Genomic DNA, 24,501 nt, shown 5'->3' on the forward strand with positions numbered 1-24,501 from the left:
TGAAGAGAGAGAGAAATTGAAGATTTGGAGAGTGGGGGAAACACAATGATAGAACTAGAAAAACCCTTTAAAATTGATTGTCAGACTTTCTCATTTTATAGACAAAAAAAAAAAACAGATTTTTTCATTCTTTAGTCACTTGCTCAAACATACAGCACTAGAAAGTGGCACTCCCATGACAAGAACCTTCGTTCCTGGCTCATGAGTCAATGCAATTTCTACTCCACCGTGTTTTCCCTTGTGTTTCTCAGGTTCATATGTTGTTTTACACATCTGCTGGGTAGACTTACATTAGTTCACGGCACAAGTTAATGAATCAGCATTGTCAGTCAGTCAGGTCAGTCGCTCAGTCATGTCCGACTCTTTGTGACCCCATGGACTGCAGTATGCTGGGGTTCCCTGTCCGTCATCAACTCCTGGAGCTTGCTCAAACTCATGTCCATCGAATTGGTGATGCTATCCAACCATCTCTTCCTCTGTCATCCCCTTTTGCTGCCTTCAATCTTTCCCAGTATCCGGGTCTTTTCCAATGAGTCAGTTTTTCACATCAGGTGACCAAAGTATTGGAGTTTCAGCTTCAGCATCTGTCCTTCCAATGAGTATTCAGGACTGATTTCCTTTAGGATTGACTGGTTCGATCTCCTTGCAGTCCAAGGGACTCTCAAGAGTCTTCTCCAACATCACAGTTCAAAAGCATCAATTCTTCATTGCTATTGTACCCTAAACTAAATTATTATTGTTATTAATAATATTTTGGATTCCTATCATTTTAAAAAAATTTTAAAAATCTGTTTTGCAATTTATGTTTGGCTCCGGAATTAACTGGAAATAACCTAATGTTAATTGTAGTTCTGTTCGATATTTGTATCTATCTCTCTATCATCTGTCTATTCATCGTATCATCATTTATAATAGATTCTATATTCTTATCCTGTATCCATATAGAATAGCTAGCTACAGAGTCAAAGAAAAGGGTCAGAGAGAGACAGACAGATATGAGAAAGATTGAAGGAATGAGAATAGAGGCTTTTAGAATATTGACTGTCTAGCCTGGAACCAACTTTCAGGATTTCTGAAGAACATATATACAGAGAGGACAGTGCCATGCAAAAGGGTACTGTATTATTAATGCATGGAGGGATTTTTGGCTGCAAACTTCAATGCAGAGTATTTACCTAATCAAGTTGTTGTAATAAATTATATGTATATACATGTACATAAACATGTGTATCATATGCTTAGAAGAGTACCTGGCTATTCTAAGTACTCTGTTTTAGCTGTGATTGTCACATGGTCATCATCATTATTGTTAGTTGGTTCCTCTAGATCCTAGGCAAGCAATCTTCATTGGTGTCTTGTTCCCAAGCCACCACTTCCTAAGCTCCCAGTGCAAAGCCTGCAGGGCAATAGGCTTATGTGTTCCATACATCCCACAACTCAGGAAGCTATGCATGGTTACAGGGTAAGGTAGCAAGAACTCCCTATCTTTCGTTCTCCAAGTCCTACATGCAAAACTCTTCGCCCCTCCTTTAGCCCCAAATCACCTCTTTTGTGTTCCCACGGAAGGTCAATAGGTCAACACTCAAAATAGGGAACATCTACTCACAAATAAACAATATTATATTCATAAAATGAGTTTTGAGGGGCAAATCTGAGGATAGATATATAAATATATAAACCAAATCTGATGTATGTATCAAACACAACTAATTTGGGGCATAAAATATCCCTTAAAGTCTTCCATCTTGCCTGCCTTTCTCTCTGCTTCCATATTAGAATAGAAACAACACTTGGATTATCTCATTTTAAATCTATATGCTCAGTGGGATTTAGGTTCATATATTTTCTAAATTTACTGTCTCAGTGGAAGTTAGGTAAGTACAGGTTCTACTTGGGGTTCAGAGGGTACTTTTGTGAGTAGTCACTGATGTTGCACTGTATATACCATTTTAGAAAATTCCACGCCATATGTTTTATCCTTTATTAAGCAAATAAGAAATTGTTGATCACTGTTACTCGTGTATTTATCTGTTTAGTGGATTAACAGTTGTGAAATCATAGTTTTATTCTCACCCACATTATTGGGTGGAGAATATACATATTGTAGATGTAATATTATTTGTAATTGTTGTATGTACAATTAACATTCTCTTGTAGGTACAATTTATTTTAATGGCCACAGCCCCAAGTAGCAAAGAAACATTAAAGCATATGTAATGTTTTGAATCTATCAGCTGAATTCTTTGTAGACTTTTATTCTGTGGACAGGTCATGATTTCCTGGTTAATTCAGGATCTTTTACCACTATTTTTGATCAAAATCACTAATTACCTGATCTGCCACATTTCTAGACTTGAGGAAATGCTAAGTGGAAGAGCAGGATAAATCCGGGGGTCTAGAAGGCTATTATTTTGGGGTAGGGGTCATGCCATGTGGCATGTGGGATCTTCGTTCCCTGACCACGAATTGAACCTGTGACCTCTGCATTGGAAGCACAAACTCTTAACCACTGGACCTCCAGGAAAGTCCCCAGAGGGTCTAGAAGGATCATTAAGCCCCAAAGACCCACATACATGGTACCATTTTAATCATCTTGAATAAACAGATCCTTCACAGTGGCAAATCGATGGTTAGTTAACATGTGACAACCTCCCAGTAAATCTTGGGGTATCACATGGATGTCTATTCTCTTGAAAGCATCACGGGTATTGATAAGAAACACAATTGCAACAGCAGAGGCCTTGCTAAACAATGTAGATCTTTATTGGAGCCCAGGAATTCTACCCGGATACCCACAGCACATGTGATACCTCCACAGAGATGCTGTTTCCTCTCCCAGCTCTGTCCTTCAGTCACCTGCCCCTTGCGCTTTGCTCCTCTGCCCCAGGTAAACGTCAACATTAGAACTCCAGCTCCCCCTCACGCTCTCCCCTTCTCCCCACAGCCGGCCTGTTGCTGACTCCATAAGGCCTCTATAACATGTTAGAAGACCTGCCAACTCTGTGGCTAGCCCCGCCCAAGTCTTCTCCATTACAGGGAAATACAGCTCTTCTATCACCCCCAACTGCTTTTCTGGTCTGACACTCACATGGAGCATTTCTATATTTCTAGTGAAGAAAATCCTTCACTTCATTATGTGTGAAAAGATGTAGACCATTTTCAAGGAATCCACTTTCACAACGGGGCTCCTTTTAGCTTTGAGAGAAGCTCCTCATGACGGAGAGTCCTTTTTGTTAGTGTATTCTGTTTATCCTGTTTATTGTTGTCACCCGTGGCAACTCACGAGATTTAGTGAATTCGATATGACTGTGTTCACTGCTGCTATTTTACACTGAGCTGCTTTTAAATGTTCAGGGGGAAGTGCTTCAAATACCCGCCAACCAGTGCTGCCCTGAATGTGTGCCAAGGATGCCTGGATCTTGCCATCACGAAAAGAAAATTCACGGGGTAAGTATTTTCTAACCCATGGTTGATTCCTTGTCTGTAGATCAGTGACAAAGGAAAGCTGAATGCTAAACTTGTGTTGACACGAGAGGATTTTTTTCTCCTTTGTTTGGGCTAGGGAGGACCTCAGCCTTATTTGACTTTCCGTGGGCACTTAGGTTTCTTGGATAAGATTAAAACTGTCCTATTTATTTCAGAGGCCCAGGTAAATATTTGCTGATTGAATTTGTGTCTGTCTAAAGGGTAGTCTGAGAATGTTGATGATGAAGAAGTTGTAATGCTGAATAATAAAAGGCCACCTTGCCTTTGTGTACCACATAAATTTTTCACTTGATTTTATGAACAACCCTGAGTAGATGACTCCTGTATTAAAGATGGAAGAGTTGAATTGCAAAGAATGGAAGATACTGGCCCCATGTATTACCAATAGGTGGTGTAACTTGGCCTGGAGCCCTGGTCTTCTGACTCCTCATTCAATGTGAAGTTTGTAAGCTTCAGCACTATGCACACATTAGGCTTTGTAATGAGGACCATCCTCTGCAGTATAGGATGCTTAGCATCGTCTCCAGCCTCTCAGTACCCATCACCTGTTAGTATCCTCTGCAGTCCTGACAACCAGAACTGTCTGTAGGTGTGGCCGTCTTTCCCCTGGGGAGAGGGGCAAAATGAAAATGCCCACTCCCCTCATTTAGAACCACAGTGCATGCATGCTAAGTTGATTCAATCGTGTCCAACTCTGTGCAACCATATGGACTGTAGCCTGCCAGGCTCCTCTGTCCATAAGATTCTCCAGGGGAGAATGCCCTCCTCCAGGGAATCTTTCTGACTCAGGGATCAAACCCAAGTCTCTTAAGTCTCCTGCATTGGCAGGAGGGTTCTTTATCACTGGGGCTACCTGGGAAGCCCATAGCACCACAATACTAGAAATCAACCCTCAAGTTCTTTTATTACACTTTCTCATTCCAGATCTTGCAGGGTTAGCTTAGAGATATTAAATACTGTTTTAAAAGGACCATTGCAAGGACTATAATAGAAATTTTGAAACTGGATGGCTACAGTTCATCTCCATTCATGCTTGCATACTCCCCTGAGGCAGCAGGTGAAGCCGAGTGTGATAGAAAGACACTCTTTGCTTTAATCTTCATCTTCCACCTCATACAAAACTTTCTCCAAGTTAGTGTCTCTACCCTTTCAGCAGAGAGCATAATAGGTTAGCCAGAATTGATATACCCAGTCTAGGCTGCTATTCAGGGTGCATACCTGAAACTCAGTGGGGACAGTGCATATTCCCCTGGGACAGGATCACCTCACTTAGCCATTGGCTCCGCATCACCTGAGGAAGCCACTGTTTCACATCGCACAGTGTGTTGCCAAATAATAGCATGGTGTGTGATCCGAATGGTAGGATCTGTGTCTTCATACCATGTGTCACCCTGTGCTGCTTGATTTAGGGCTTCCCTGGTGGCTCAGCGGTAAAGAATCTGCTTGTAGTTCAGGAGATGTGGGTTCGATCCATGGGTGGCAAAGATCCCCGGAGGAGGGCATGGAGATCCACTCCAGTGTTCTTGCCTGGAGAATTCCAAGGACAGAGGAGCCTGGTGGGCTACAGTCCATAGCGTCACAAAGAGTTGGACACGACTGAAGCGACTGAGCATACACACATGCTGCTTGATTCAGTCTGTGTTATGTAGGGTGGTGGAAACCACGCTAGAGGACCTCCTGTGAAATGGAAGGTGCTGCAGGGCAGGCTGATGTTGGAATTAACGAAAGTTCATAATGATTGGGGCAGGTATATGGATCAAGATAAAAAATCCCAAGCTGAACTTTTCAAATAAGGGAGCCCTAGGATGTAAAATAAGGCCAAGATCTGGAGGAATAACAAACATCTCAAGTAAGAGGGGGTATCAGGGACTTTTCATAGCCTCTCTAATGACACTTGTCATTTGCTTGCTCGTCTTCTGTTCTTGCACTTGTGAGATCTTCTTTTCTTGATTTAAGATTTCTGAGAACATTGACAATATTTTGTGTACCTTCACAGTGATCTTCCTTACCCCCCACCTAACCTGATTCTTGGCACTGAACTTTTCCCAGAGTAGGTGCTCAATAAACATCAGGACTCAAGCAATAAGTAAATCCTGCTCCAGCTTATCCATATCCTTGTCCCACAGGCATGTTGATCTTTGACCACCTGACCTGCTTGGCAAGTGGCTCAAGGACCAGAGATCTGCAGATGGGTTAGTTAGAAATCTGCTTGACCTTCTACTTTTTCAGGAAGAGTTTTGAAAATCTTCTTCTCCCCTCCTCCCTTGCAATTCACCCCTCTCTTCTAACACAGCACACGGAAAGCTCTAAACTGGGTAAGACAGCGTGCATGCTTGTTTTCCCATATGCAACTTTCAGAATCTACTCCCCCGGAAAGTGTTATATTTCTGCAACTTGATGTAACTGAGAAGAAGGCTGGATTTTAGGAACTGTAGTTTGAAGGAGAAAAACAAATCCCTAGTGGTCTACTTCTCCAAATAGAAATAGAAGAACAGCTTTTTTAAAGTTGAGATAAAATCCTCTACTTTCAGTCTTAATCAATTTAAAATGATCATGTTTCTCGTCTTTCTGTTCTTCTTTCCTCTCTTTCTTCACCTTTTTAGATGCTTGCCAAATCCTTCTTAATGTTATTCATTTCCTTGAGTGGGTTAAATGCTTGTCTGGGTTGGGTCTGAATCTCCCCTTGTCACTTGCATCACTAGGATTGTTCCTGAATCTTGGAGCCTTTTCTGTTTTGCTCCCTTGGCTTCTTTTAGAAAGCAGTTTCCAGAGCACTGCTTCTCCTGTTGGACGTCGGTAATCCTCTCTTTAGCCTCCGGCTTGCATCCCATAGGGCAGGTTATGGAGTCTCTCTCCCTGTAGATATAAAATAGCCTGATGTTTTGAGAGCTTTGCAGTGGTGAAATGGAAGCTTTCCCCTGAAAGAGAGATTTAGAAGTGGCTTTAGGGTAGAGTAAGTGTAGCAGGAAGAGAATCTGTTACAGCAATGCTATCCCCAGAGAATAGACTTGAAGGGAAGGAGAATCAAGATTGGGTTGAGCTCAGGGTGGCACGACAAGGCCACCTTTAATGAAACAACTTTGCCTCATGAGGGGACCTCTTTTTCTGGCATTGTGGGCCGGTGTTCCAGCAAGTCCAGACAAGCCCCTACATCTTCTTGGAGTGAGAAAAACACTTGAGCCTTTTGGCAGACTCCAGGTTATTTAAGAGTTTTGCATGGGCTTATTACAGTCAGCATTTGGGGAGACTATTTCATCCATGACCTCCCAAAGCTATCCTTTCAAATTAGCTTTTGGATCTCTGCCCAGCCTTGCCAACCAGTTAGGGAGACAAGCCTGAAATATGTTTTCCTAAAGGGTGTTGGAATGCTTTTTCCCTGGTCTTTTCCCCACAAATTAGCTTGTGAAAGGGAGGAGAAAGGACCTTAACCTCTTTCTTTTCCTCTTTACTAATTTGATCTCAGCACCAGATAATGTCCTGTCCGAGAAGATGGTGCTTGGAGATTTGCTGAAAAAGAAAAGTGGCAGGTGGTAATGCCCCAGTGCCCACATCTGATTGAGTACAGGAGCGTGGAAGAAGTCTGCTTGCTTTGCCCGGCTGTGAGGCTAAAAGGAGAACTAATTTATGTGTGTGAGGGAAGAGATGAATATTGAATTCTGCAGCCTTGTTTTCATCAAAGTAGAGGATGTAATTACAATATGCACCAAACATCCCCAGATATTTAGTATTCTGGATCTATAACATCATAACAGGAACAAATTATATAAAGAAAAATTATTTTTTTGTTCTGTCTGTAAGCCAGACAAATACTTTATGACCGTATCTTTCCTTTGGACTTAAGTCAACAGCCAACCCGACTTGTTATTTGGCTATGCAAAAGAATATGTCTAAGATGTTGTCTGCAGAATGTGCTTTTGCCCAGTGTCAAAGTCTCATGTTTCAGAAAGCTATTAATGGTGTTGGGATGGTACAGCTACAACACAGGTCTTATGGGAGCATTGCTTTGTATATGCATTATTTCTTGATATTACAGAGCTTTCTTTGCTGTTAACTGTGCTCATGAAAATTAAAACATTTGTGACTATAGACAACACAGTGAGATTAAAAAAATGTTTATCATGTATTAATATCTGTCCCCTATCTGTCATCTATCTATCTATCCGTCTATCTTTCTATCTATGTGTCCATCTACCATCTATCTGGCTACTTCTCTATCTACCTATGATCTAGCTATCTATCAGCATGTATCAAACTCCTTGATCTCTGGTCTCCTTCTGGTGAGAGAGGTGTCACTGACTTAGGAATAGGAGTAGGAGATGAAAGTGGAGGTGACTTTTCTCAGAGAGGTAAGAGTAATTCTTCTCCATCATTCTGTTCAGTTTGGATCACTGTCTGGCTTCTATGGCTTTGACATCAAGAGTGGAGTCACCCTGACAAATGTTCTTTGTTATTCCCATAATTCTCAAACTTATTGTGAAGGGAGAATCCGTTGCTTAAATTTTATGTCTCTTGAGATAGATAATAGATTCACATCACTGGAGAGCTTGAAGGTACCAAAGAGATGAGCTAATATAGCCCTCTTGCCTTACAGTTGAAAACACTTTGGCGATTGACAGGTTGTTGTTATAATTAATTTTTGTGGTCTCAGTCTGAGAGGTGGTATGATTGCAAATGTTTGAGAAATGACAGCTAGTGTTTCTCAGTAGTAACAAAAACGAGCTCTTGTTTTAATGTCTGGATGTTTAGAAGCAATCTCTTAACTTTTAGTAGGATAAAGATGTTCACTTCTAATTACTTTATAAGATGCTTTCAAATTTTACTTATTTAAGATATATAAATGATTTATTAGATATTTTAAACAGTACTTTTGCTCTCTGATGACAAAGTGAGTATTAGTTTATTGGTGAAAATGTGGAAAAAATATGCAAACAGATAAAAAATCCACTAGTTATCTCCAGCTATGAAAACCATTATTGTTTCCTCAGTTGTTTTTTTTGGGGGGTGAAGGGGAGATGGTAGTGAATATGGATGGGTAGATTGATAGAGATATACATGGTTTCACATAATTTCACATAATGTAATTATACTCTGTGTACAGTTTATGGCTTAATTTTTATACAACATGCACTAAATAATTCCCCTTGGAATACTCTTGGAGAATGTGATTTATTATTATTAATTTTATTATTATTATTATTAGAACATTATTATTTATTACATGCCTATTATTAGGCATTTGGGTAGCTTCCAATATTCACTAAAATATTTTCAATTTCACTGTAATGAACAATGAGATGGAATTCTTTGTATTCAAACTTTTTTGTGTGTCATTGATCATTTTCTTCAGATAACTTCTTAAAAGTGAAATTAGTAGGTCAAAGCATCTAAAGAGTTTGAGTATTGAAGCTGTGACATCTATGGTCATTAAAATTCAATTTTAAGTCTTCTCTGTCTGAAGATAACCGCAGTGGGAATATTACCAGTAGTACGGCTTTTTTTCAAGTCCGATTACCTGGGGTAGTTGCCGCCTGGCAGAGTTGTTCCGGGTGCTATCATGAGACGAGTCTCTGGGTAGGAGAGTTCCACTCCACTGCAGCTTTACTAACAATAGCTACTGTGAATTTTAAACACTTCTTATATCTGATATTAAAATATATCATTTAAGTTTATTAATATTTCTTTGTAGTTAATAAAGTTCTATATTTAAGTTGAATATTCTACAAGCTTGTTGCTATTTTTTTCCACTGGGGTTTTATTTCTTTTTTAAGGAATATAGTACAGTGTACTTACAATATAGTATTAGTTTCCCATGCACAACAAAGTGATTCAATATTTTTATATATCATGAAACGATCACTACTGTGAGTCTAGTTCCCATTTGTCACCATACAAAGTTATTTCAGTGTTATTGACTATATTCCCATGCTGTACAATATGTCCCTATGAGTTATTAATTTATTAATATAACTGGAAGTTTGTACTTCTTAATCCCCTTTGCCTCTTTCACCCATTCTTTCACACTCCGTCTGCTCTGATGGCCACCTGCTTGTTCTCTGTATCTCTGAGTCTGTTTCTGTTTGGTTTTGTTTATTCTTTTGTTTTACTTTTTAGATTCCATATATTAATATAAGTGAAATCATACAGTATTTATCTTTCTCTATCAAACCTATTTCACTAAGCATAATTCGCCTCTAGGTCTATCCATGTTTTTGCAAGTGGCAAAATTTCATTTTTTATGGCTGAGTAATATGTGTGTGTGTGTGTGTGTGACATCTTCTTTATCCATTCATCTCTTGATGGACACTTAGATTGCTTGTATATCTTGTCATTAATAATGTTCCAATGATATGAACATTAGAGTGCATATATCTTTTTGTATCAGTGCTTTTGTTTTCTTCAGATAAATACCAAAAGTGGAATTATTGAATCATATGATAATTTTATTTATAATTTTCCCTCAAAAATTAAATCTCCATACTGCTTTCCATAATAACTGTATCAACTACATTCCTACCAACAGTACAGGTAGGTTCCCTTTTCTTTACACCCTTGCCATCACTTGTTTCCTCTTGTCTTTTTGATAACAGTCATTCTGTCCGGTGTGAGGTGATATCTCATTGTGGTTTTGATTTGCATTTCCCTCACGACTGGTGGTGTCATGCATCTTTTCACCATCCTGTCGGCTATCTTTGCATCATTCTTTAGAAAAACGAATCTTCAGGTCCTGTGCCCATTTTTTAATTGGATTTTTAAATATTGAGTTATATATGTTCTTTTTATGTTTTGGATATTAATCCCATATCAGCTGTATGGTTTACAAATATGTTGGTTTTAAGCTGATAGTCACTTAAGTCTGAACACATTCTAAAAACACTAGATTTTTACTTCCCCTGCAACACATTTTATGTTTTTAATGTCATATTTTACATTTTTTACCCTGTCTATTCTTTAACTACAAATTGTAATTATGGTTGATTTTCCAATTTTTGTTTTTTTAATTTTACTTGCTTTTCAAGTAGTTGATCTTTTGGCTTTACTATGTATATGCCTTTACCAAGGAGACTTTTTGTTCATATATTTTCTTGTTTCTAATTATAACCTTTACTTCTAAAGAAGATCCTTTAGCACTTTTTGTAGGGCCAGTTTAGAGGTGATGGACCCTTAATTTTTGCTTGTCTGAGAAACTCTTTATCTTGCCTTCAATCCTGAATGATAGCCTTGGTATCAAGTATTTTTGGTTATGAGTTTTTTCCTTTCAGTACTTTAAATATATCACACTACTCCTTTATGTCCTGCCAAGTCTCTGTTGAAAAATAAATTGATAGGCTTATGGGACTTCTCTTGAATATCGTGCATTGTATGCCTCTTGCTGCCTTTAAAATTCTCTGTCTTTTGCCGTATTAATTATGATCTGTCTTGGTGTGGATCTCTTTGGATTCATCTTGTTTGAGGCTGTTTCCTTCCCCATGTTAGGGAAATTTACAGCCATTGTTTCTTCAGGTAAGTTATCTGCCCCTTTATTTCTCTCTCCTCCTTCTGAGACCCTGATAATACAAATGTTGGCATGCTTGATACTGTCTTAAATTATCCTCATCTTAAAAAATTCTTTTTTTTATTTTTTGCGGTAGTGATTGGGTGATTTCTATTACTTTGTCTTTCATGTTGCTTATGTATTCTTCCATATCATCTGATGCTCTTGACACCCTCTAGTATATTTTTCTTTTTAGCTATGGTATTCTTCAGTTCTGATTGTTTCTTTTTTATATTTTCTAACTCTTTGTTGAAGTTTTCCCTGTTTTCTGCCATTCTTCTCCTAATTTCTATAAGCATCTTTATGATGCTTATAATAGAGAATTCAATTTTTAAAATTCTTTATCAGGTAATTTACTTACCTTTATTTCATTAGAGTTTTTTTCCCCTGGGGTTTTATCTCACTCTTTCCTTTGGAACAGGAAAGAACTATATGCTCATTTCATTTGATTTTCTGTGTCTATTCCTGAGAATTAGGTGAAACTGTTATCTCTCCTGCTCTTGGAGCTGTGGTCTTGTGTAGAAGTGTTTCCAATGTAGGTTTCATGTGCTGGGTGGCACATGAAACTTGGCAGGCCAGTTAAGGGTGGAGCAGAAAGGGTGGGGTGGGTTTTAGGGCCTTTTAGGCTGGGCTGAGGCATCCCTGCCAAGATGCCTGGAGCTGAAGTGGACACCAGCCATGGCTCTCCTGGGCTGGGTTGGTGTTGCCATGTTGGTGGGATGGTTAGAGTTGGAGTGGGCCCAGGCTCGAGGGTGGGCTGGGGCTGCCTTAGCAGGCTGACTAGAATGGCAACTTTTCAAACTGCTGCCTCTGTGCTGGGACTCAGAGAGAGTAAGTTTGTGCACAAGCCCTTTAAGGGGGAGTCTTGGTTTCCTATAGTTCTCTGGCTTTCACAGATGTCCATCTCACGGGTTTTCAAATCCAGTTGTGGGGCCTCATCTTTCCAGAGCAAGTCCCAGGGCTATGGGACCCAGTGTAGAGCTCTACCCAGTGTAGAGCTTGAATTCCTCACTCCTTAGGGAGGTCCTCCAAGTTTGTGATATTCCATTCTGCGTTTGGGTTCCCTTCCAAGGGTATGTGTCCCCACCTACCCATCTCGATGAGGTTTTTTATTTATATCCTTAATTGTAGAAGAGCTGTTCTGCCAGCCTGCAGGTTGTTCTTAAAGAGAGTTGTTCTATATGTAGTTGCAATTTTGATGTGTCCATGGGAGGAAGTGAGCTCAGAATCTGCCTACTCTATCATTTTGATCTCACCTCCAGTCTCTTCTTATTGCTTGTAAATGGTTTTATATATTAGAGTATACTTCTAATTAATATCTGCATTTTAAAAAAATGTTTGTCATTTACCTTTAAAATTTTTCTCCCAATGTATTCACTATATTTGACTTTTAAAAGTTTAACTCATTAGAATGTATCAGTTTTTCTCCTACCATTTCTTCCTTTGCTTTTATGCTTAGGCCTTTTAAAGCATAAAGGTCAATTGCCTGCTATGTTTTATTAGCTAACAGTTTATTAGCCAGTTGTGGACTTGCCCATTTATTTATATGCTGTACTAAATTTGAAGTTTTATATTTAATTATAGAAGAAGTAAAAATTGATGGGGGAGGAGTTGGCCTTGGTATCCCGGTCTGTTGCCATGATCCCAGGCAGCACATAGGTGTGAAAAGGAGTAGGAAAGCCATGGACTCATGGGGAAAGGGTTAAGCATCTCCTACGTGCCACTTCCCTTGCTGCCTCTTTAACAACTACCTCATGCAACCTTTACAATAGCCAAGTGAGCAGGTTATCTTCATACCATTTCAGGTTTCTCTACCAGTAAACTGCAATTTAGAAAGATTAGGTGAAACACGCATAGTCCCCAAGGCAGGGAGAACTGAGCTGTGATCCGAGGACACATATACTTCCACGGAAACGTTTTGTTCATCCAAGTCAGTACATTCCTTACGTTTCTGTCCTCTGGTACTCCCAGTAGGTCCTGGGAAAGTAATCTTCATGATGGTAAGGCAATGTCTTGGTTCCCCAAAATTTAGATGGCTGTGACAACCTATTACTATTATTGTTACAATAATAGCACAAGTTATTAGTAATTCCCAAATGTCAAACTTGGCATGCTTGCAACCTGGCAGCAATTTGCACAATAAAGGCATAGTGACTTGTTTAGGTAAGACAGAGTTCTTTTGTGTTTGAGAGAGGGGGAATAATTATTCTGGATGATGGCTTGAGGAGTAGCAAGAGGATGTTTATTTTCCATGCTTCTCAGTGACACAGTTGAAATCCCCAGATTATAGTTAGGTGACTGAGCACCTAGAACGTGGGATGTTTTTAATAGAAGCCTGTATATGATTTGTGCAGAATCAGATTTCATCATATACTACACTTAATACAGGCAGAGGAAGGCACTATTTAAGAAAATGTTGTAAGAGGAAACTTTATTGATTAAGCTCACTTTTTTGCATACGTCTTTTAAAAGGCCACCATCATTCCACTCTGCCATTGAGAACATAATGTATTTTGACAGCTACTTCCCCAAACAATCGACATATTTGTAGCTTTTTACATTCATGATTCTCCACTGCCCTCTGAGCATGGCTTATTTAGATACTTTTGAAAAGTGTTAGCTGCTCAGTTGTGTCTGACTCAACCTCAGGGACTGTAGCCTGCCAGGCTTTTCTGTCCGTGGGATTTCCAGCAAGAGTACTGGTCTGGGTAGCCATTCTCTTCTCCATGGGATCTTCAACTCAGGGATCGAACCCAGGTCTTCTGCATTGCAGGCAGATTTTTCACCATCTGTGCCACCAGGGAAGCCCTTAGATACTTTTGGTAGTTAGTAAATGTTATGTATCAAAGCATGGATATGTTAGATCATCAGTACAGTGCCAGCTTTGGGAATGTGGTGTCCTAGCCTAAAGTGGACCAGGAACTTCTGGTGTGTGTAGATGGGCACCCTCACCAGGAGTGAGTTGGCTCTACAATTTGTGGGAGAACTGGTTGGACAGGTGCCTTCTGCTGGCTATCCCACCTTCCCTGGGACCATAAGATCTCTGGGATAGGAGAGAGAGAGAAGACTTGGGGAAGGGAGAGAGAGGACGGGAGTGTGGACACTCATCAGGGTAAAAGGCAAAAAAGAAACAATCGGAGTGTGAGCTGCTGAAAATAATGTAGCTAGTGTAAAGAATTCAGTAGATATGGATGCATGTATGCATATTTTACTTTGGTCCTCATAGAAGTTTTTTAAATAATGGGATTGGGGTGATTTTTCTTTCATTGTTGCGCTTTTTTGGAATTTTCAAACACAAAATCTTAAGGATAAATATTACTCAGCTGTGAAAAGGAACACATTTGAGTCAGTTCTAATGAGGTGGATGAACCTAGAGCCTATTATACAGAGTGAAGAAAGTCAGAGAAAGGCAAATATTGTACATTGACACATATGTATGGAATCTAGAAAGATGGTGCTGTCAATCCTACGTGCGGGACAGCAAAGGAGACACAGATGTAAAGGACAGACTTTTGGACACAGTGGGAAAAGAGACGGGTGATGATTTGAGAGAATAACATTGGGAACATATACATTAGCATATGTAAAATAGATAGCCAGGGGGAGTTTGGTGTACGACCCGGGGAACCCAAAGCCTATGCTCTGTGACAACCTGGAGAGCTGGGGTGGGGAGGAAGGTGGATGGAGGGAGAGGGCCACATGTATCCCTGTGGCCGATTCATGTTGATATATGGCAGAACCCATCACAATATTGTAAATTAATTATCCTTCATTTATTTTTTTTAAATTTTATTTTATTTTTAAACTTTACATAATTGTATTAGTTTTGCCAAATATCAAAATGAATCCACCACAGGTATATCCTTCATTTAAAATAAACAAAATTTTTAAAAAGGAAAATAAAAATCAATTGATAAATTGGTCTCTGCCTTGGAATATTGGAAACTCTGATGTCAACCTTGTAAGTCTAGAGCTTTCTTCTGTCATATTGGAGCTCCGTCATTCCCTTGTTTAAGAGAAGGCTTGTTTCTGTTTGATCAAATGCAAGTCTATGTTCTCACAGTAACGTTCTTTTTCTTTTCCTAACACCCAGCACGGGACAGCGTGGGCCTCCTCCCCTTGCAGCACGTGCTCTTGCACTCACGGGGAAGTCAGATGTGCCCCCCAACCATGCCCACCACTGATGTGTGGACACCAGGAGCTGGAATTCATCCCCGAAGGGAGCTGCTGCCCAGTCTGTGTGGGCCCTGGGAGTGAGTATGAGCTTGTAGAGAGAGACCCTCTTTGCCTGTGAGGTTTACCTGGTGACATCCCAACTCTTCTCTTTCTTGCCTAGTGTGTGGCTCAAAGATCCCTGACCCCATTCCTTATTGGAACCGAGTCATAGCCTTGCACTTGGCAGGAAATGATGTTGTAAACCGTGAGGTTGGAACAAATGCTTAAGCTCCATTCCAAACTTTGGGTGCTGAGGCTCTCTGATTTATTATTTTGTCTTGGCCGGATGAAACCCTTTGTGTTCACAGCTCTTGAGGAAAAAAGGAGGAAGGACCAGATCCTTTGATATGATTCCATAAGGCCCAGGTAGTTCCTACGGCTTTTGGTGGACAGAAGAACAAACATCACTTCTGGGTATCAGTAGTATCACAACACTAAGTCTGATGGCTGGTCTTTAAGATTTCATGTCTTTCTCCAAAACGCACTGAGCTGGAAGCAGTATTTCATTTGTCTTTATGGCCTCTTTGCTGGACAGATTATGCCTGCCTGTGAACTGAGGCACAGCCCAGCAAGCCAGGCATATGCTTCCAGCCCTCTACTTAAAATTCATGCTGGGACCGAGTACCCTTTTATTACATTTTAGAGTTATATGTCCCTTTCCATTTTTATACTTAAGTAGCATATACTTCATGACAAATACAAATTATTGTCACTGCTGTATTATATTCTCTCCTGGTGTATAATAGCTCAAATTACTCTTTTTAAGCAGTACCTGGAAGCTACATTGTAATCTTGCCTTTTCTCTTTAAAAAGACTTCTGGCTTCTTTCTGATTCCCAGTTATTCCATTCCTGGCCACCATTTACCCTGGAGAATCATTCCGGGGATGGCAAAGTATGGTAACGGAATGATGAAAGTAGAGTGCATTCCTCCTGCATTTCAGATGTCACCCACCAGAAAAACACAGCCAGCCAACTTTGGGCCAGATAAGCCTGCAGGGAAAATTATTCCAACCACAGTGTTTAGGGATGGGGTGGAGGGTGGGCTGTCTGGGTTTGTGGGCTCTTTTCTTACATTTTAGGAGAATTTCTGATTGACTCTCCATGAGAAAAATCTATTGGAAGCATTTTGCCTGGAGAGATTGGAGGATCAGCCAGCACCAACTCCATAATTTCCTGGGTACATAATAAAAATGCAGGGCCCTTTGTTCAAAAAGCACTTCCCCAGTGGCTCAGACAGTAAAGCGTCTGCCTACCATGTGAGAGACCCTGGTTTGATCCCTGGGCAGGAAGATTCCCTGGAGAAGGAAATAGCAACCCACTCCAGCACTCTTGCCTGGAAAATCCCATGGATGGAGGAACCTGGTAGGCTACAGTCCTTGGGGTCTCAAAGAGTCAGACGCGACTGAGCGACTTCACTTCACTTGTTCAAAAAGCAGGGTGGGGGAAGCTTTGGTTTTTCTTCCATGATCTTTCTCAGCCTGTCATGTTTTTAATTTGCTGTTAATGTCACCCACCCTCAGGCATGGGGATATTTGCTGGGTGGGTGAGTCCTCCTCAGGCACCCTAGACCCCTCCTGCTATGTGGTGCTTAGGGTGCATGCACTCCTGAGGCACCTGTACCCAGGTATCCAATACGGGTGGAGGGTGGCGGCTTTCACTGGGCACAAATTTGGGCTCAGGCTCCTGAGAACCCAGGAAGGCAAGGAGTCGGGGAGGTAGGGCCATTCATGAACTGAGGCTCCAAACCCCTGGTTTGGAGGGGTTTGGAGGGGAAATGCTACATTTCCCACCAGACTTCACTTAGGAAACTCAGAGAGAAAGTTGAGAACTCCATACAGTGGCTCCAGAGCTATACCCCAAGCCCAGGGCCCCCTAATTTGCATCATGCCCCAGAGCACAAGACTGTGTGTGACTGCATTGGCATAGATGCAGCCAGCCCTGAGATCGTGGAGCAGTTAAGTTCAGTCACTCAGTCCTGTCTGACTCTTTGTGATCCCATGGACCGCAGCATGCCAGGCCTTCCTATCCATCACCAGCTCTCAGAGTTTACCCAAACTCATGTCCATTGAGTCGGTAATGCCATCCAACCATCTCATCCTCTGTCGTTGCCTTCTCCTCCTGCCTTCACTCTTTCCCAGCATCAGGGTCTTTTCAAATGAGTCAGCTCTTCACATCAGGTGGCCAAAGTATTGGAGTTTCAGCTTCAGCATCAGTCCTTCCAAAGAACACTCAGTATTGATTTCCTTTAGGATGGACTGGTTGTATCTCCTTGCAGTTCAAGGTACTCTCAAGAGTCTTCTCCATCATCACAGTTCAAAAGCATCAATTCTTCAGCGCTCAGCTTTCTTTATAGTTCAGCTCTCACATCCATACATGACTCCTGGAAAAACCATAGCTTTGACTAGACAGACCTTTGTTGGCAAAGTAATGTCTCTGCTTTTTAATATGCTGTCTAGGTTGTGCAACACCCTCAGTAACCCTTATTGCTCTAACCTTCCAGAATCCTGTTCCTACGAAGGCCGTGTGTTTCAAGATGGGGAGGACTGGCCATTGAGTCGGTGCGCCAAGTGTGTGTGTAGAAATGGGGTTGCCCAGTGCTTTGCAGCTCAGTGTCCTCCTCTGTTTTGTAACCAGGTAAGGAAGACAGCCTCAGAAGACCCTTCACAGACTGTTAACTTCACTATTTGGGAACCTGGAGTCTCTTCTGAGATGATGGCAGGCAGGCCTTGCAAGTACTGAAAACGAGAAGCAAAAGCTGTTTTATTTTCCTTATAGTTTTGGAGACCACCCCTGAGACATTTCTTTTACTCTTAACAGCTACAGATAGGTCTAATTACCAGTCATTTAAGCTAATTGTTACAGAATGAAACTGAGCCTTCAGGATACACACAAAGGAGCCGCCAAACTCTAGTTGCAGGTGTTCCAAAAATGTCTAGCCAAACATCTGGAAAATTCAGTAAGATGATAGGATTGTTATTGTTTGTCAATATATAAGTACAGACAGCTTTTTAAAGACATATAGATGTTTCTTTGAACCTGATCATCCAGATGTACATGATTTAATTCTTAATGGTTCACATTACCAAAGGATTTTTTTGTGGGGAGGTTTAAAATAGTGGGAACTTGTTCTTCATTTAAAACTGATCTGAGAAGAGGGTGGGATGTATGGAGAGAATAACATGGAAACATATATTACCATATGTAAAATAGATAGCCAATGGAAATTTGCTGTTTGACTCCAGGAACTCAAGCTGGGGCTCTTTGACAGTCTAGAGGCGTGGGATTGGGGGAGGGGAAGTGGGAGAGATGTTTGAGTGGGAGGCAACGTGGGTAGACCTCTGGCTGATTCATGTTGATATTTGGTAGAAACCAACACAATACTGTAAAGCAATTATCCTTTAATTAAAAATAAACAAGTTTATTTATTTTTAAAGTCCTTAAAAAAAGGACTTTACGTGGCCAGAGCGCAACTTCTATAAAAATGTTTTTTAAAAGTAAAACAAACAAACAAAAAAACTGATCGGATTTTCAAAACATTACTCTTTCATACAGATTTGCAGGCGAAAGTCAATTGCAAATAAATTTTGTATCCATGGTATTTTGTAGTTTTTTATTCTTCCAGTAGCTCCCATGGATGTTCCTTGGCAGTTGACAGATAACCATGAAAGGAGCTTGCCTCCAGTTGAAAAATAGCTCATTTTTGATCTGAGAAAAAGCTGGAAGCCAGCATTCAGTTGATACAGAGCAGTACTTTGTGTCAAATAAAACAAAATCAATAACATTGCATATTGTGACAATTGGGCAATATTTTTTAAGGCAGACAAAAGGCAATTAGGCTAGAAATGCTAAATGCCAAATAAAGGAAAAACGTATCTAATTGAAAGACCAGATTGCATTACCCACACTACAGCAAATACTGCACACTTACCACGTTATCTCCATTCATCATGAAGTCTTGTCCTAGCTTTCAGATTACAAATGAGCTTCTTGGTAGAGTTGCAGAATATCTTACATTTAAAGATATTGTACTGTTGGAGCATTTTGACTTACACATCCCAGGGTTTAGTCTTTTGTGTAAGAAGCTTTAATTAAGCAGTTTGCCACCATTACAATAAGGGAGGTGGGAGGAGGGAAGGAGGAAACACTCCGTTGTGAACCTTCTGCTTCAAGTCTTTAAAAACAACAATGACTGCATATCATGGGTTAGCTTGGAATACCAGAAAGTGCTGGTTCCCATTTTTTAAAATGCTAAATTCTAGCTTCAAACAGTACTAACTTATAGTTTGCATGAATTAACTTAAAAAGATGAAATTTGTTGCCATACTGTAGAGCTAATTGCTATGCAAGCATTCTGGAGTCTTGACAATAGATTGATTTTAAGCACTCTTGCATCAAGTTTATAGTTTTGCTTTGACATTCAAAAATACCCAACTGTCAGATTATTTAAACCATTTTTCTTGATTTAATATCACTATTAAAACATTGGGTGTTCTGATGATATAAAGAGGCAGTCAGTCCTAAAGGAAATCAGTTCTGAATATTCTTTGGAAGGACTGATGCTGAAGCTGAAACTCCAATACTTTGGCCACCTGATGCGAAGAACTGACTCATTTGAAAAGACCCTGCTGCTGGGAAAGATTGAAGACAGGAGAAGGGAACGACAAAGGATGAGATGGTTGGATGGATTCACTGACTTGATGGACATGAGTTTGAGTAAACTCCAGGAGTTGGTGATGGACAGGGAAGCCCGGCATGCTGCAGTCCATGGGGTCACAAAGAGCTGGACATGACTGAGTGACTGAACTGAACTGATAGAGTCAGTGCCTTGGTCGGAAACATAATCATTGTCACCATCTAACCATCACCATCCCCACATTTGGGGTATTTATTATGTCATAATCATTAATTTAAAATCTTTTTTATTTTCATAACAACCTTATGAAGTATGAGCTATTATTATCATCCTGTGTTGCTGTAGACAAAGCTGAGATACAAAGTTTGAATAATCTGCTCAAGGGAAGTATCTGTGCTTCTAACCTAGACAGCTTGACATTACAACTTCAACAGACCACACTTGAGTTCGATTTTTACCTGTTACACTACATCACCTCCCCAAATGATGAGTCACATATTGTTTACATCTAATAATAATCACAAAACAATAATTGCTAACATCATCAATCACGATTGCAAGCATTTTATATGAGTTAACTCATTCAGTATTTAAAAAAAAAAGTTCATCAGAAGAAATGTATTTCCAGTCTTGAGCTCTAAAAAAATTTGATTTTTAAAATAAAGTGTTTTTTTTTTTATTGTAAAAGGAATCTGTGTTCATTAAGGAAAGCTTGAAAAAAGCAGTAAAGGAACTGATCATCCATATTTCTACCATTCAAAAAGATCATAGTAGAACTTTTTTTAAATTCATTCCAATTTTTTGGTAGGCAAATATCGATATATTTCATAGTTATAATCAGATTTTTGGAGTTAGTGATTATCTCTGATAAAAGGAGTAATTCCTGTGTTCAAATAAGGGGTTGTTCCCTTGGTGGGTAGTATAAATTCACACTGAAATTGCTTGCCTTCAGCTTTTGTCCAGATGCCATGTGAACAGAGGTCTCTGTTCATATTTTTGTAGGCTTGTTAAAATGATCTGTTCAGTCTGATGAGAGTTCTTCCTGTGGCTCTATTACCACTTTTTTTTTCAATACCACCATTTTCCCATTCCCAATATTGATTAATCTAAGTGAATTGAACATCATCTTCAGGTATTTTCTTAAAAAGGTGGAAAATTGTTATGTCTTTTGAGCCACTGATGTGTTGTAGAATTATTTCCTATTTGCCTACACTCATGAAAGATTATTTGTTGGGGTCCAAAATTTAAGGAGATTATAATCTCCTTTCCACCGAATTCTGGAATTTAGTGCTGTGGAGGAGTCAGAGGTGGGTCTGTTTTCTCTTCTGTTATATCATTTAGTTTACTCTGTTGAATTTTTGCAAGATGTTTCTTTATCTTTATAATTAAGACATTTCCCCAGGGTATTTCTAAGGAAGGTGTCTTTTCACATATTTTACCTAGAATATTGTGAAGCCCTTTCAGTCTGTATTCCAGGTGTGAAATGTTTTCTTTAGTTCTGGCCTTGATTAGTCATGTCTGTTCCAATTATGCTCAGTTCTCAGAAACACCTATGATTCTTAGACTGCTCCTCTACCATCTCCCCTCATTATTGGTCATGTTCTGCCTCATTGTTTTCACTTTTGTGTCTTTGCTCTGCATTATGGGGAGAGCTTCTTGAGTTTGTGTTTCCTGCCTCCATATTGATTTTAATTTGATGATTTCTTTAATTTTCTTTTAATTCTTCCTTCTTTCTCCTGTCATAGGTTCTTCTAATTTTTTAAAATTCCAATGCTTTCTCTTTCTATATTGTTTTTTGCTTCTTTAATAAAGACTGTATTTTCTTCTGCCTTACTCAAGTTGCAAAATGGTTTTAAAATATTTTATTTGAGATCTCGCAGTATGTAGGTTCAGAAATCTGCCCTTTCTGTGAATCTTCAGAGTATTATTACTCTTTGCTTGCGCCTTAGGATTTCCCCCCAAGTTCCATTCTTTCTATTTGCTCAGCCTTAGAGAAATCTGTTCATACTCAGTGCTTCAAAGCTGCAAAGGTAAGCAGCATGCCCTTGGCTAATACCCGCTTCTTGGGTTCACTGTTGTTGTTCAGTCACTAGGTGATGTCTGACACTTTGCAACCCCATGAACTGCAGTCCAGCAGGCTTCCCTGTCCTTGACAATATCCCGGAGTTTGCTCAAACTCATATCCATTGAGTCAGTGATGCCCTCCAACCATCTCATCCTCCATCACCCCCATCTCCTCCTGCCTTTAATCTTTCCCAGCATCGTGGTCTTTTCCAATGAGTCAGCTCTTCACATCAGGTGGTTAATGTATTGGAGTTTCAGCTTCAGCATCAGTCCTTCCAATTAGTATTCAGCATTGGTTTCCTTTAGGATTGACTGGTTTGATCTCCTTGCAGTCCAAGGAACTCTCAAGCACCTTCTCCAGAGCATCAATTCTTTGGCGTTCAGCCTTCTTTATGGTCCAACTCTCACATCCATACGTGACTACTGGAAAAACCATTCTTTTGACTGTGCAGACCTTGGTTGGCCAGGTGAAGTCTCTGCTTTTTAATATTGCTGTCTAGCGACTTCACTTTCACTTTTCACTGTCATGCATTGGAGAAAGAAATGGCAACCCACTCCAGCGTTCTTGCCTGGAGAATCCCAGGGATGGGGGAGCCTGGTGGGCTGCCGTCTATGGGGTCGCACAGAGTCGGACATGACTAAAGTGACACAGCAGCAGGTTTGTCACAGCTTTTCCCCCAAGGAGCAAGTGTCTTTTAATTGTGTGGCTGAAGTCACTGTCCTCAGTGATTTTGGAGCCCAAGAAAATAAAAGTCTAAGTGCTAAGAAAGGTGTGTGTTTCCTTGACCAAGGGTCTGGCCAGTTTTAACTTAATGTTGCTCTACTTTACTGAGATCAGATTTTTTGCTGTCTCTACTGCCCAATTTTCTTAAATTTTGAATTCATGAAACGTAAAACTCTAATCTCTAGTTTGCAAGAGTTCTCACCATGTTTCTTGGTGACTATGTGCTTTACATTTGGGGTGTCCTCGTCCCCATTTTTTATCACTTCCTCTACCTCCCCCAATGCATGTATTTCCCATTCATTTTGTTATCTTTCTTTTTGTTTCCTTTTTTACATGATGGGCTCTGATTAGATGTAGAAAGGGAGGTGAAGGCTACAGTGGGCACTCTGATGGCTTCAGGTACTAGTGGCCACAGACTGTGGGGATGAGCCATGTTATGTTTGGCACTAAGAGTCAGAGAGTTCAGAGGAAGTGATGATTCTCATTTCTATTTGGTTAACAAAGCAAAGAAAGGCCACCAAAATTCTAATGGTCCGTGCAACCCCTCTTGGCACTAGCAGGAGGTTGTCTGATCTCCTTTTTGATGGTACAGTTTTCATCTCATTTTTATATTTTCAGAGGTATCATAGGAGAAGATACTTTGTGATGAACTATTAGCCATAATATACTATAAAGTTTATCATAGTATTTTAATTTAAGGAATATGGTAAACCATAATTAAATACAGTTGACCCTTAAACAGCATGGTTTGAACATATGCAGATGTTGTCAATAGTAGATAGTACAATACCCTATGACCTATAGCTGGTTGAATCCATGGATGCGGAACCACAGATGCAGAGGAAACATGGATACCTAGGACTGACTAAAAATTACATTCCGATTTTCAATTGCATGATGGGTCAGTTCCCCTTACCTCCATTGGTTCAAGGGTCAACTGTATATCCTTAATGGTGGCCCTATCCCAAATTATAATGACATTAATCATACATATTTTTTTTTGTACTGAACTCCTGTGATTACTAAGGGTACTGTGTTAGACTTAGAGTTGGCAAATTTTTCCTGTAAAGAGCCAGATAGTGAATGTTTTCAGCTTTGTGTTCCATGTAGTTGGAACAACTACTCAACTCTGCCATCACAGCACAGAAACATCCACAGGTAATATGTACATGAGTGTAGGTGGCTGTGCTCTGGTCAAAGCTTATGGAAATTGGTGGTGGGCTGGATTTGGTCATATGTCTGTAGTGTGCTGGTCCCTGTATAGTCTATAGGTTTGGAAAGGCAAATCCATGAGTTGGAAGTAATGGAATTCCAGCTGTGAAAGTGTGTTAGTTGCATAGTTTTGTCTGACTCTTCGTGACCCCATGGACTGCAGTCCACTAGACTCCTCTGTCCGTGGGATTCTCCAGGCAAGAGTACTGGAGTGGGCTGCTGTTCCTTTCTCAAGAGGATCTTCATGTCCCAGGAATTGAACCCCAGTCTCCTGCACTGCAGGCAGATTCTTTACCATCTGAGCCACCAGGGATGAAAACAATGCCAGCTGAGCTACTTAAAATCCTAAAAGATGATGCTGTTAAAGTGATGCAGTCCGTATGTCAGCAGATTTGGAAAACTCAGCAGTGGTCACAGGACTGGAAAAGATCAGTTTTCATTCCAGTTCCAAAGAAGAGCAATGATAGAATGTTCAAAGTACATACGATTGCACTCATTTCACATGCTAGCAAGGTAATACTAAAAATCCTTCAAGCTAGACTTCAGAAGTATATGAACCGAAAACATTCAGATGTACAAGCTGTATTTAGAAAAGACAGAAGAACCAGAGATCAAATTATCAACATCTGTTGGAA

General features: G+C 40.1%; 1 protein-coding gene across 2 annotated transcripts in view; it reads left to right on the forward strand.

Moving 5' to 3' along the window:
• The window catches only part of FRAS1 (Fraser extracellular matrix complex subunit 1), a 534,238-nt gene that overhangs the window by 201,633 nt on the left and 308,104 nt on the right, over window positions 1-24,501 (forward strand). For both annotated transcript variants that reach the window (XM_070372561.1, XM_070372562.1), the window contains 3 exons: window positions 3,355-3,447; window positions 15,111-15,270; window positions 17,734-17,867. In XM_070372561.1, coding sequence (XP_070228662.1) covers window positions 3,355-3,447; window positions 15,111-15,270; window positions 17,734-17,867 — 387 coding nt within the window. The remainder of the gene's footprint in view (window positions 1-3,354; window positions 3,448-15,110; window positions 15,271-17,733; window positions 17,868-24,501) is intronic.

This window comes from Bos mutus, chromosome 6, assembly GCF_027580195.1.
Source record: "Bos mutus isolate GX-2022 chromosome 6, NWIPB_WYAK_1.1, whole genome shotgun sequence".
NCBI classification, from domain to species: domain Eukaryota; kingdom Metazoa; phylum Chordata; class Mammalia; order Artiodactyla; family Bovidae; genus Bos; species Bos mutus.